Raw genomic sequence first — 14,825 nt, 5'->3', positions numbered from 1 at the left:
GGCAGAACATGATTTGTCAGGAGGATGAGAGAATTGAAGTATTCTGATGTCCGTGATTAAAAGGGGAATTAAGATATTGTTTAACTCTAGCGTTTTTAGAGTTAAACTTATTTATTTCTTTTTAGAGACAGGGTCTCCCTCTGTCACCCAGGGTAGAGTAGTACAGTGACATGATCACAGCTCACTGCAGCCTTGACCTCTTATGCTCAAGAGATCCTCCTGTCTCAGCCTCCCAAGTAGCAGGGGCTACAGGTGCATGCTACTACATCCAGCTAATTTTTAAAGTTTTTTGTAGAGACAGAGTCTTGTTGTGTTACCCAGGCTGATCTCAAACTCCTGGCCTCAAGTGATCTTCCTGCCTCAGTCTTCCAAAGTGCTGGGATTACAGGCATGAGCCACTGTGCCTGGCCTAAACTTTTATGTGCCTGGCCTATACTTTTGAAGGTATTTGGCCAGGCATGGTGGCTCATGCCTGTAATCCCAGTGCTTTGGGAGGCCAAGGCAGGAGGATCATTTGCACCCAGGAGTTTGAGACCACCTGGGCAACATAGGGAGATCCTGTCTCTACAAAAAATATAACTATTAGCTGAGCATGGCGGCTTGTGCCTGTAGTCACAGATACTCAAAAGGCTGAGGCAGGAAGACTGCTTGAGCCCAGGAGGTCAAGGATGCAGTGGGTCATGATTGTGCATTCTACAACGTCTGCACTCCACCCTGGGCAACAGTGAAAACCTGCCTTTAAAAAATACAGTAAATAAAGGTATTCCCCAAAAGAATAGAAATGCATTTATAAATTTCTACACGTGGGAAAAATGCAATAAGAAGGAAATGAATGTGAGAACTCCATTCCAAAAAAGCAAGGAAAGAGTCAAAGTCCACATAGGGAGAAACTGGACAAATAAAAATAAAGATTGGTAAGAACAAAGCCAAATATGTAAATAATCACCTGTGATCCCAGCACTTTGGGAGGCTGAAGTGGGTGGATCACTTGAGGTTAGGAGTTTGAGACCAGCCTGGCCAACATGGCAAAACCCTCTCTCTACTAAAAAAAAAAAAAAAAAAAAAAAATATATATATATATATATATATATATATCTCATATATATATTTTATATATATATATATAAAACTAGCCAGGCATGGTGGTTCATAATCTCAGCTACTTGGGAGGCTGAGGCAGGAGAATCACTTGAACCAGGGAGGCAGAGGTGGCAGTAAGCTGAGATCATGTCACTGTACTCCAGCCTGGGTAACAAAGCGAGATTCCATCTCAAAAAAAACTGTAAATAATCAAAATAAATATAACAGGATTAGTATTGCCAGTTAAAAGAAAGTTTTGATTAAATAAACAAAATCCAGTAATATGTTGTTTACAAGAAACACATCTAAAATGCAAAGATCCAGACAAGTTGAAATTTTTTTTTTTTTTTTTTTTTTTTTTGAGACAGTCTTGCCCTGTCACCCAGGCTGGAGTGCAATGGCGCAATCTTGGCTCACTGCAACCTCTGCCTCCCAAGTTCAAATGATTCTCCTGCCTCAGCCTCCCGAGTAGCTGGGATTACAGGTGCCTGCCACCATGCCCAGTTAATCTTTGTATTTTTAGTAGACAGGGTTTTACCATGTTGGCCAGGCTGGTCTTGAACTCCTGACCTCATGATCCACCCACCTCAGCTTCCAAAAGTGCTGGGATTACAGGCATGAGCCACTGTGCTCAGCCAAAAATTGTTTAAAAAGGAAAAAAGATCCATTAAGCAGATGCTAACCCAAAGAGAGCTGGGGTGGATGTATTAATATCAAAAGAATAAATTTTTAGACAAAAACATATTGTTATCAATAGAGGAGATTACAACCTATTGATAAAAGGTTTAACTTACCTAGAAGATATTCTAAATTTGTATGCATCTATTAACAGCCTCAACATACATAAAGCAAGGCTGGGCATGGTGGTTTATGCCTGTAATACCAACACTTTGGGAGGTTGAGGTGGGTGGATCGCCTGAGCCCAGGAGTTCAAGACCAGCCTGGGCAATATGGTAAAACCCCATCTCTACAAAAACTACAAAAGAATTAGCCAGGCATTGTGGCATACACCCGTACTCCCAGCTACTCAGGAGGCAGAGGTGGGAGGATCACTTGAGGCTGGGAGGCAGAGGTTGCACCACTGTACCCCAGCCTGGGTGACAGAGTGAGACTGTGTCTCAAAAAAAAAAAAAAAAGTACAAGGTAAACATTGATAGAAAAACATTGATAGGGAAAATAAGTTGACAAAACCACCATCAGAGTTGAAGATTTCAACTCTTCTTTCTCAATTAGCAGTAGATTAAGCAGACAAAAATTTAGTAATGATACAGATTTTGCTAACACAATTAACAAACTTGATTCAGTGGATATAACATAGATTTGTGTATCCCACAATTAGCAAATAGACATTTTCCCAAACAAAGCACACATAGGTCATGGGTCATTTAAAAAAGTGACTATGTAATTGGCCATAAAGCAAGTTTCGACAAACAGTAAATGATAGGTAACATATGGGTAGCATTTTCTTCGATCATACTGTAACTAAGTTAGAAGTCACTACCATAAAGTAGGTTTTTGAAAACCCCATACATTTGGAAATTTAAAACCAGACATCTCAATAACTCACAAGTCAAAGGACAATTCATAATGGAAATTAAGTAATAATACTTAGAACTGAGCAATAACAAATGCTATTTTCAAAACTTTTGGGGAAATGTAAAAGTGATAATTTATGCCTTAAGTGTTTATATTTTTTAAAAAAGAAAGTAAAAGCTGAAAATTAATAGAAAAAGAAAATGTAACCTCCCAAAATGAAGAAAATAAAGTTGGAAGAAATCTATGAAATGATAAATCAATGAAGCCAAAAGTTGGTTCTTAGACCAATAAAACTGACAAATCTCTGGTAACACTGATCAAGAGAAAAAAATATTAGGAAAGCAAAAGAAACATTACCAAAAATAAAGCAGACTTTTTTCTGCAGATAGTCGATAAAAGGTAAACAGAACACGCACAGAGAGCATCCTGAAAACCTTCCCCTTAAAATCAGAAACATGGGGCTGGGTGGGGTGGCTCATGCTTGTAATCCCAGCACTTTGGGAGGCAGAAGCAGATAGATTATCTGAGGTTGGGAGTTTGAAACCAGTCTGGCCAACATGACGAAACCCTGTCTCTACTAAAAATAAAAAAACTAACTGGGCATGGTGGTGCACATCTGCAATCTCAGCTATGAGGCTAAGGCATGAGAATCACTTGAACCTGGGAGGCAGAAGTTGCAGTGAGCCAAAATTATGCCATTGTACTCAAGCCTGGGTGACAGAGTGAGACTCTGTTTCAAAAAAAAAAATCAGGAACGTGGTAAGGATACCCACCCTCACATCCTTTCAACATTGTATGGGTGATTCTAACCACTGCAGCAAAAGAAAAAAGACATAAAGTAAAAGATGTAAAGAGTGAGAAGTAAGAAAAACACCTGCCAATATTGGCAGACAATACAGTTGTCTGCAAACCCCAAAAGAGTAAATTAGAATGTTTTTAAAATTAAAAATAAATAAAAAGACAATAGTTTAATAAAGTGACTAATAAAATAGAGAGGAAAAAATAAATTACATTTCTATACACCAGCAATAAATAGTTAGGAAACAAATATTTTTCTTTTTTTTTTCTAGCAAACTATTTCTTCAAGAAGAAAACAATTTTTAAAAATAGATATAATTTACAAAATGAAAAAATACTGTGAAGTACCTAAGATAAATCTAGAAAAAGATGTGTAAAATTTTCATGGAGAAAATATTCAAACCTTATTGAAAGCCATTAGAGAAGATCCAAATAAATAGAAATACTATGTATATGGTTAGGAAGGCTTATTATCATAAAGGTATGAATTCTCTCAAATGGATTTATACATTCATTGGAATTTCAAGGCTTCTCATGGAACTTGACAAGTTGATTTTTAAAACTATATGAGAAATCCATGTACTTTTTAAGATAGTCAAAGTACTAGTAAAGAAAAGTAGTAAAAGGTGAGGCACTTTCTCTACCAGGTATAAGACTTCCTATAAAGTCATGGAACTTAAGACAAAGCTTTAATGGCTCAGGCCAAGACAAAGGAAGGATAAAACTTAAAAGAGGTATGACTTGATCTATGACAGAAATAGGCTTGCAGATGGCTGGAGGTAGTGGAGACTATATCATAAGTGCTGCTGGAGCAATTGTTCATTCATATACGGAATACTAAATTGGATCAATAATTAAATTGATCCCAGCCTCACACCATACACAAAAATCAGCTGGCGGCAGATAAAGACTTAAATGTGAAAGGCAGAACTTTGAATCTCTAAAAGAGGATACAGGATAACATATTTATGCTTTCTCTGAAACAAGACACAAAATCAGCAAACATAAAGGAAAAGATTAAAAAATTCAACTAGATGTAAATAAATAGGCCAGGTACAGTGGCTCATGCCTGTAATCCCAATGCTTTGGGAGGCCAAGGTGGAAAGATCACTTGAGCTAGGAGTTCAAAACCAGCTGGGACAACACAGTGAGACCCTGTCTCTATTTTTTAAAAAGTTAAAAATAATTTAAAAATTAAAAAAGAAAATAAATTCTGTTAATCGAAAGACAATATAAAGTGAAAAGACAAGCACAATCTAAGGAGACTATATTCTAACACAAAACTAACAAAGGCTTAGTATGCAGACTATTTAAAGAACTTAGGCAAATCGATATGAAAACATGAAGAGGCACCTGACCTAACTAACAAATAAGAGAATGAAAATGTCAAGACCATAAAGAAATGGGGTTTTACACCCACTCAATTGGTGTAGTGCTATAGAAAAATAATGCTATAGACGATACGATTCAACAGAAACGCTAATACACTGCTCACAGGAGTGTGAAGTTAACCATTTTGCAAAAAATCCCAACTTGGTATTATCTTGTAAAATCAAATATTAGCCAACCCCAAACCCAGCAATTCAACTCCTAGGCAGACACTCTGGAGAATCTGTTTCACGTGTTCACTAGGAGACATGTTCAAGAAGGTTCAGAACAGCCCTTTCCTGAATGTGAACAATGAAACACGGTCTAAAAACCCACAAAATAATAGCTAATAAATTGTAGTGGATTCACAGTGTGTGGGAGACTCCCTAGAGAGGCAGAACTCCTTCCATATAAGGTCACAGGAACACTTAGGACTACATGTGGGTTTGGGTTTTTTGTTTGCTTGTTTGTTTTGAGGCGAGGTCTCACTCTGTTGCCCAGGCTGGAGTGCAGTGGAGCTCACTGCAACCTCTGCCTTCCGGGCTTAAGCTATCCTCACACCTCAGCCTCTGCCTCCCAAGTAGCTGGGACTACAGGTGTGCACCACCACACCCAGCTAATTTTTGTATTTGTGTATAGATGGGGTTTTGTCGTGTCATGGAGGCTGGTCTTGAACCCCTGGACTCAAGTGACCTGCCACCTCGGCCTTCCAAAGTTGCTGGGATTACAGGCATGACTCACCGTACCTGGCCTAGGATTATGTTTCCTATTTTTGTCTTTGTATTGAAGTTCTTTTGCCTCTATATGAAGAGCTATATGTATTCATTATAAAGAATTAGGAAAATACAGGAAAGCATATGGCAGGCAGACTTCTAAGATGGTCACCAGTAATTCCCATCTCTGTTGTTCATGCCCTTGTGCAATTTCCTCCCCTTGAGTATGGGCTGGACCTATTGACTTCCTTCTAACCAATGGAAAATGGTCAAAGTGCTGGAATATAACTTCTGTCATAAGGTTACAACAGGATTCTCTCTCTGTGTGTGTCTCTCTCTCTTCCTGTCTCTTGTCTTCTTGGCTTGCTCACCTTGATGAAACTCATAGCTCCATTTTGTGAGCTATGGAGAGGCCAACATGGCAGGGGACTGAGGGAGCCTTGCAGCCAACAGTCAGAAAGGAACTGAGGTTCCAACACCCTGCAAGGCCCTGAATCTTACCAACAGCCATATGAGTGGGCTTGGAAGTGGCACCTTCCCTGGTTGAGCCTTAGCATGACTGCAGCTCTAGTGATACTTTGATTGTGAGAAACCACGGAGCAGAGAACCCAGCTAAGCCATACTGGACTGCTGATCTATAGAAAGTATGATATAACAAATGTTATCATTTTGAGCCACTAAGTTTTGGGACAATTTGTTACACGGCATAGATAACTAATACAGTATACCAGAAGAAAGGAAGAGTGGGGAGAAGGAGAAGGGGAGAAAGAGAGGAAAAGAGAAAGAAGGAAGGGAGGGAGGGAGGAAGAAGACATAAATTGCCTAGCAGAAAATGAATCTTACCACTTAGAGACGGTAAAAGGAAAATAAATCTTGCGACCCCAAACTCACTAAGCCAAAGGGAAGAGTGAAGCTGGGAAATGGGTCCCTCAAACCTGCCTCTTATGTTTCCTGGGTAACTATAAAGATAAAAAGCTACATATCTCCCTCACAATTGGCCCACGATCTTTACCCTAAAACAGTTCTGCTGAATTTCTTCCCAGCAATTTTTTTTTTTTTTAGATGGAGACTCACTTTGTTGCCCAGGCTGGAGTGCAGTGGCATGATCTCAGCTCACTACAAACTCCACCTCCCAGGTTCACGCAATTTTCCTGTCTTAGCCTCCTGAGTAGCTGGGACTACAGGTACATGCCACCACACCTGGTTAATATTTTGTATTTTTAGTAGTGATAGGGTTTCACCATATTGGTCAGGCTGGTCTCGAACCTGACCTCAGGTGATACACCTGCCTTGGCCTCCCAAAGTGCTAGAATTGCAGGCGTGAGCCACCATGCCTGGCTGATAGCTTATTTTTACAGGTACAGGACAAAGGACAGAACTCAAAGTCATCCCTCTGCTCCCCTGAGACAAATGCCTATCTAATTGCTTCCTCTCCAGTATGGTTCTGTTATCTTATGGAAAAATGCAGCTTCACTGAGCTAGATGAATGCACAAGCGACCATTCCTCTACCTTGCCTCACATGAAAATTGTGTATTCAGTGAAAGGTTGGTCAAAGACTCAAAAGGATGCAACTGTTTATCTCTTATCCACCCACACATCTGAAAAATTTCTTCCTCTTCTTCCAGTATCAGTCCTTTCCCCTTTAAATACCGAAGACCTCAAAATCATCTTTGGAGAAAGGCGTAGACCTGCCTCCCATACGCATGTCCTTAACTTTGGCAAATAAATCTTCTAAAATGATTGAAACTCGCCTTGGTCATTTTCACCGATTTACAAGACAATCACTAACTTTCTGATGTTTATCCTTCAGGAGATGGCATTTTGACATAACTTTTGAAGAACCAAAGGGGTCTGAAGTAGACAGCAGGGGAGATTTCACTCCGTCTCCTGCCCACCCTGGCTTGGGTCCTCATTCCACCCTCACGAAGTCAATTTCACATTCTTAAATGACAGCCATTACTTACAGGGAATTCACTCAGCTCCGGGCACTGTTCACATTCTTTCCACACATTAATTCAGTTCTCACCAGCAGCCTGTAAGGCGGGTACTGTTCATTTTACAGATAAGGAAACTGAGGCACGGAGAGGTGAACTCACTTCCCCAAATTCAGAGTTAGGCATGTTGCATTTCTGCTTCGTAAAGAGAGTGGAGGTGGGCCCTGGCCCGGCCCCCACTTTCTCCGTATTTCCTCCCTCCCCCGCGCTGCTGTCTCTGTGCTGTGGTCAGACGGAATGGCCCACAGTTCCCCTCACCTGCTCCCCATTTTCCCATCTCCCGGGCTTTGCCTATCACCTGCCGCTCATCTGGAGGGCTCTCCCCTCCCACATTTGTCTTGCAGAATCCCATCCAGCCCCGAGGCCCATCTCAATGGGGCCTCTGCCATTTAATCCTCCCTTTATTATTTTACTCAACCAAAAGGGATTTCTTCCTCAAAATGAGATCACCCCTCTCTGGTAGGCAGAACACTGGTCTCCCAGAGATCATCACACCCTAATCCCCCAAACCTGTGAATACATTATCTAACACACAAAAGGTGACTTGCAAATGTGATTAAGTTAACGATCTTGAGACGGGGAGATTATCCTAGATTCACCAGATGGGCCCAATGTAACCACAAATGTCAGAGGCAGTTGAACCAGAGCAACTCCATCTTGAAAAGGGGCTGCGTAAAATAAGGCTGAGATCTGCTGGGCTGCATTCCCAGGAGGTTAGGCACTCTAAGTCACGGATGAGACAGGAGGTCTGCACTAGGTACAGGTCATAAAGACCTTGCTGATAAAACAGGTGGCAGTAAAGAAGCCAGCTAAAACCCACCAAAACAAAGATGATGACGACGGTGACCTCTGGTTGCCCTCACTGTTCATTATAAACTAATTATAACACATTAGCATGCTAAAAGACACTCCCACCAGCTTCATGACAGTTTACGGATGCCATGGCAATGCCTGGAAGTTATCCTATATGGTCTAAAAAGGGGAGGAATCCACAGTTCTGGGAATTTCCCACACTTTCTCCCCCAAAAACTCATGAATAATCCACCCTTGTTTAGCATATAATCGAGAAATAACCATAAAAATGGGCACCCAGCAGGCCCTAATGGGAAGGTGGGGATGGCAGCCGCCTCATCAGGAGGAGGAAAGGCAGGCAGCGGGCTGGTTTTGTTTTCCTGGGCCATCTGGGTAGACACAGCCCATGGACAGGGGCAGAGAGGAGGGGTCAGGGCAGAGCTGTGGGTTAGGGAGGCACCCAGGTCCAAGTGACAGGTGTAGCCCTAGGGGGATGTGAGGTGACCTCGGGTGGGACTGAGGGTTGGGGGAGAAGCCCTTGAATGGGAACCCAGTGTAGGATCCCAGAATTTTCTCCAAAAATGGAAAGGAAGAATTCTTCTTTCCCACGGTTACAAGGGAAGGTGTGAGAACAGGGTGTGGGCCATAGCAGGCACCGATTTCCAGAAAGTTTTCTCTTACTTGATCCTCCCCTCCTCCCTTTCCTGTTGAACTCACACCGCAGTCTTTGACCACAGGAGCCAGCATGGGGGAGAGGGAGAGGGGGGTGGGGGGGAGGGAGAAGGGGGTGAGGGGAGGGAGAGGAGGGTGGGGAGGAGGGAGAAGGGGTTGGGGGGGAGGGAGAGGAGGGTGGGGGGGACGGAGAGGGGGTTCGTGGAGAGGGAGAGGAGGGTGGGGGGAAGTCCTTTCTGAAGGACCATGGAAGCAAAAACCATGTCCCAGTGGCCTGGGATGTAGGGGCCCCTGCCCTGTAAGGGATGGTAATGTCTGATGTCAGGACAGTGGAATGGTTTTGAGTATGATCTCTTTCCATCCCCCTCTCAATTTTTCTCTTTCCCTTTTATCCTCCGCCCTCTCTTGTTGCAAAAAGATTTTGTGGTAACTGAGTGCCAAGTATGTCCCAGGCACTATAGGGGATGTAAAGAGGAATGACACCCTTCCTGCTCTCAACTTTCTTTTAGTCACTCAACAAACACTTAAGTAGCACCTACTGTGTGACAGGCATAGTTTCCCTTAAAACCCACATTCATTCATTCATTCATTCATTCATCTAATCAATCAGCACACACTCACTCACCCCCTCCCCCGCCCCACTGTATACCAGACCTTGTGCTGAGGACAAAAGTGGATGGGACAAGGTGGAAAATCTGAGGTTCCCTTGTGGACTCCCCCTAGTCCTCCTTGACAAGGACGACATTCTACATCTGCTAACCTCAAGTGGTGGCTGTCCCTGGCTGTCCCCTCAGCTCAGGTGGTGGCTTCCCCCCACCCTCGCTGCTCCCAGCCTGGTTCCCGTGCTGATGGGGGCAGGGAGCAGGATGGCTGGGTTGATGTTACCCCGGGTGGCACTGACCTGGGCCTCGGGGAGATTGCCAGGGCCAGCGTGGAGGGGGTGGATGAACTCCCAATGCACCACACAGCACAGCGGGTCAGTCTGCCTGAACTGCCTGTACTACACAGCGCGTCAGCCAGCCAGGGCACAGCACGTGCTCGGGGTTTTGCCCTCAGGCACGGAGCGGTTTGGGATCAGATACTCTCCTGCAGACAAGCTGGGGCGGACCGGTTCAGCTGCCCACCGAAACCTCTCCCAGGCCAGTCCAGGAGCAGTGGGCAGCCTCGAAGGGAGCGAGAGAGGCAATGACCTTGGGCTGCTTCTGACAGGCTCCGTGACCTTGGCCTAGCCACTGACCCTTCCTGGGTCTCGGCTTCCTTTTCCGTAAAATGGAATCATGTTGATATGTTTTGTACGTGGTTGCAAGGTTTGGAGGGACCGACGTGGTAACCGCTCAGTATGGGACAGCTACTACCAATGATAAAAGAAGCAGCAAACAGCTCAGCACGGGGGGCCATCCCTGGCCAGGAGACGCCCCGGTGGCACTGGTGCCTTTCTGCTCAGGTGCGTCCATTTATGATACACCTACCTGGCCGAACCGAAACTTAACCAAGGCTGTTGTTTCTCTGCCAGAGTCCGGAGGCTCATTCTCTTGGCTCTGCGTGCTGTTGTTTTCCTTCATTTTCTCAAAGCCTCAGTGATAAGCCAGGCCTCCCAGCTGCCTGGGCACTGTGGTCAGATGAGGACTGGAGAGGAACGCACCATGTGTCTGGTCCACCAGGAAAAATGAATAAGGGGCTCAAGGGACAATGGAGGCCAAGGGGCACACAGCAGGTGGATGAGGGGCTGGGTCTGACTCAGCCCACTCTGTCCCGTGTGGCTTCTTCAAAGGCGGAGGGAGAAGGGCACAAACGGGTGAGTCTGGCACCTTTGTAGCCTCTCTCTCTGCTAGATGGGGAAACTGAGGCTCAGAAAGGTAAGGGCCAGCTGGGAACTAGGCCACTGGGATTTGACTCTAAGATGTGCGTGCTTCCTCTGGCTGTGTTCCAGATGTTCTCAGCTCCTAAACGAGGAACTGTCATAAACATCTGGGGGTTCACACCAGGCGTGTGCATGCCCTCATGCATGTGATCCATGTGTGTTTATCATAAGGTAATACCCACCCAGAGCTGAATCTTCTTGTAACTTCCAGTACCCTCCGTACAGCCAGCACCGGGAGCTTCAGCCGCAGCCAGCGACATGGCTCCTTCAACTCCAGCACCCCCCATCTCCTGAGCACACACCCGCACTAGGGAGGCACTCAGCGTCTGCCACTCTCACACACGGACGCTCATTCAGTCCTCGCTGCTGTCAACGGAAAACAAATCTCAGGACCCCAAACTCACTAAGCCAAAGGGAAAAGTCAAGCTGGGAACTAGGTCATGCAAACCTGCCTCCCATTTTCTTTCGGTTTTTTTGGGGGGGGTGGGGAGGTGGGGGAACAGAGTCTCCCTCTAGCATCCAGGAGGGAGTGCAGTGGCACGATCTAGGCTCATCGCAGCCTCTGCCTCCTGGGTTCAAGCAAAAGGAGACTCCGGGAGGAAGAAGATAGACCATGGATGGCAGCTTCAGAATGCCCACTGTCCTTTGCAGTTGGCACCTTCTGGACCCCCACCCATTCTAGGCCTTTACAAATCCTTTGGAAGCTGAATGAGCTCTGCCCACCAGGGAGCAGTGCCCAGGGAGATCCACTCTACAGCATTTGGAGGCAGTGTGTGCTGGGAAGCAGGGTGGGTTTAGGGTCAGACAGTCCTGGCTTTGCCACCTTTAACATTTTTTTTTTTAAGTCAGAGTCTCACCCTGTTGTGCAGTGGTGCAATCTTGCCTCACTGTAACCTCTATCTTTCAGGCTCAAGCAACTCTTGTGCCTCAGCCTCCCGAGTAGCTGGGATTACAGGCATGCGCCACCACTCCCATCTAATTTTTTTGTATTTTTAGTAGAGATGGGGTTTCCCCATGTTGGACAGGGTGGTCTCAAACTTCTGGCCTCAAGTGATCCTCCGGCCTCGTGCTGGGATTACAGGTGTGAGCCATCACACCTGGCCCCCTTGACAGGTTTTAATATTCATCTCAGGTCAGCTGAATTTTTCTTGAATATAGTCAATGTATTTTGCAAGAAAAGTACTTTTCAGACTCAGAATGAAAGTCGCACGCAGCGTTTATAAGCAGAGCTCTGGAATAGGCACACACACTTCTGCAATCTACTCTGCCTCTATGACCTCGGGGTCTTTCTAACCCCTGGGATCTCTGACTTTGGGGACAGAGAGAATGGCTTGAGCAAAGGTATGGAGGTATGCACATGTGAGGTGGAGGTGAGGGAAGCATGGCGTTCCCACCTGAATGGTTCGGGCAAGAGGGTGATGGCTGCTCGGGAGATGGGACGGAGGCGCTGTCTGGGACTATATTAAGAACAGATAAGAAGTGACAGGAAGGGCTGGAACCAGGACCCAGGGGAGAGAGGAGGGTCCTGGGGTCAGCCTGCCTGGGTTGAGTCCTGGCTCCCCTACTTATTAGTTGTGTGGCTTGAGGTGGGTTACTTAACTTCTTGCAGCCTCAGTTTCCTCTTCTGTAAAATGGGAATAACAACATTACCTACCTCTCAAGGCTATTAAGTGAGTTGTACGTAGGAAGTGTGATGGAAATATTAGCCGTTGTGATGTGAGATGTTCAGGGGATAGAATGACAGGGCTCACTGTCTGGCTGAAGGAGGAGAAAAGAAGGATTTCAGCTGGGCGCAGTGGCTCATGCCTGTCATCCCAGCACTTTGGGAGGCTGAGGCAGGCGGATCACTTGAGGTCGGGAGTTCAAGACCAGCCTGACCAACATGGAGAAACCCTGTCTCTACTAAAAATACAAAATTAGCTGGGTGTGGTGGTGCACACCTGTAATCCCAGCTACTTGGGAGGCTGAGGCAGGAGAATTGCTTGAACTGGGAGGCTGAGGTTGCAGTGAGCCGAGATCGTGCCATTGCACTCTAGCCTGGGCAACAAGAGCCAAACTCCGTCTCAAAAATAAGAAGCCTTCTGAGGCACCTGTGAAATGAGCAGTGCCTTCCTCTCTGCCCAACCCTGACTAGCTCTCCACCCACCTCTCCAGGGCCAGAGGAAGCACTTGTGACCTTGAGCATTACTCCTCCACGCTGGGTAGAGGGCTAGCCAGGGCATGCTGGGAGAGGCCCTGGACCAGCTCCAGCCTCTGTCATTTCCTCCACACCCATTCTCGGAGGAGTTGGGGGTGCCTCAAATGATGTCGGATGGTTTTCTTTTTCCTTTTTTCCCCAACCTCTTCATCTCCTGCCTCCCCCATGTGGCCCTGGGGAGGCACCCGACATTGACTGCTGCTCTCTGGCTGCTGGGGCTCAGGCAGCAAGTGACACTTGCAAGGAAATGTCTCTGACACTCCTATGGGCAGCATTCTAGGGCCATCCATGCTCCGCCTGGGATGGGGAAGCAAGGGGCAACCACTCCTGTTCCTGACACAGCAATGAGAGCAATGGCCCTGCCCACTCCCTGACAGCGTTCCTCAACTCTCTTGTTTAACCCAGACCCTGCCACAGGGCATGGGACACAGGATTTGTTAAATGAGTGAACAGAAACTACCAAGGATGGGCCCAACAGCGAGCTAAGTACTCAGCCAACATTTGCACATTTTTTCACATTGAATTCCTATAACCACCCCCTGACGTGAGTATTATCCTCATTTCACAGATGAGGAAACTGAGGCTCAGTTGCCCAGGGCCTCCCTGCTAGCCAGCAGCAGGGCCAGGCTTCCTGCCTCAGTCTCTGCCATGCCAGAGCCCCATTTCACCATCCCCACCCACACTATTACGCACCCACTGAGGGAGGCTTGGCTAAGAGGTGTGGGGTAACAAACTGTGCTGTGAACCAGGAGGCCCAGGGCCTAGCCTGACTTCCAGGGACACTTGCTGTGTGACCTTGAGCAAGTCACAGACCCTCTCTAAGCTTCTGTTGCCTTGATGAAGACAGGAAAGCGGACGGCCTGATTGGCCTCATAATAATTTATCTGTGGTGTGGTCCTGGGGAATTTGCATTTTTACACGGCAAAGAACCCACTGCCATGAGTCTGGCACTTCCCAGGGCTGCTGGGGTCTTATCTCTCCAGCTGCTCCTCTGGCAGTGGCTGCAGAGGCTGGAGCCTGGGCCAAACACATGCTCCTGTGTCAGCAGAACTGGCTTATCCAGCATCTCCTGACCTGCCCCCCAAACCCCAGAAGGTCCCCCTCTCACCTGCAGACGTCAAGCTGAGTCACAGTGCCCAGCACACACACAGCATGGGTGGGCTGCTCTGGGGACACACGGATCAATGTCCCCTGGGCCATCGTCTGACTAGCTCGTCCCTCTGGCTGTAGGAAGCCCCTGGTCTGATTCCTTTATACCGCCCATCGGAGGCTATGAGTCAGCACCTGCGGTCTGTGGCCCAGAGGCTCAACCCCTCCCCACTCAGCTCAGGGATGTGGGCTCTCAAAATCACCTCTGCCCTGGGGCTGCCCCTTGGACCTCCAGATATGCTGGTACAGTAGCAGGCTGGCTTTGTCATTTGCCTGGGAAGGATGGATGGCTCAGAAAGGCTAGGGTGGAGAGTGGGGCTGAGGGGCTGGGTCCCAGTCCTCGAGCCCATAGCCCCATCCCTGCCTGGAGGTCCTGAATGCTGATCTGTCCAATCTCACCTATGTCAAACAGGGGAATCAGAGAGAAGGGGAGAAAAGCAGGGAGATCTTAGGTAAGAGGCCACAGGCCAGGCTGCACATTCAAAGACCAGCCAGGCTCTGGACAGGTCCCTCCACCTGGGCCACCCACATGACAGCTCACCTCCTTGGTGTTTCTTTACACCTGGCAGGTTCTCCTGCACTTCACATGGACTAGCTCATTATGACAAACCCGTGAACTAGGTAGTACCATTATCTCCTTATTTCACCCTCACAGCAGCCCTCT

The 14,825-nt window shown here is 46.6% G+C and overlaps 1 protein-coding gene across 2 annotated transcripts in view; it reads right to left on the bottom strand.

Moving 5' to 3' along the window:
• The window catches only part of PADI4 (peptidyl arginine deiminase 4), a 50,378-nt gene extending 36,132 nt beyond the window's left edge, over positions 1-14,246 (bottom strand). Inside the window, exons 1-2 of one of the 2 annotated variants that reach the window (XM_064363355.1) lie at positions 14,121-14,159; positions 12,470-12,573 (exon numbers count right to left, since the gene is read on the bottom strand). Coding sequence is in view for 1 of the 2 variants with exons in the window: in XM_021668390.2 (XP_021524065.2) it covers positions 14,121-14,212 (92 nt within the window). In the remaining variant the exon portion in view is untranslated. Of the gene's footprint in view, positions 1-12,469; positions 12,574-14,120 lie in introns of both variants that reach the window. The other variant, XM_021668390.2, reaches the window with a different exon arrangement.
• Positions 14,247-14,825: the final 579 nt, after the last annotated feature.

This window comes from Aotus nancymaae, unplaced genomic scaffold (assembly GCF_030222135.1).
Source record: "Aotus nancymaae isolate 86718 unplaced genomic scaffold, 86718_ANA_hifiasm-v0.15.2.pri h1tg000053l, whole genome shotgun sequence".
Lineage (NCBI taxonomy): Eukaryota > Metazoa > Chordata > Mammalia > Primates > Aotidae > Aotus > Aotus nancymaae.
Note: the sequence above shows the minus strand (reverse complement) of the source record. Positions and strands in the feature narration are given on the sequence as shown.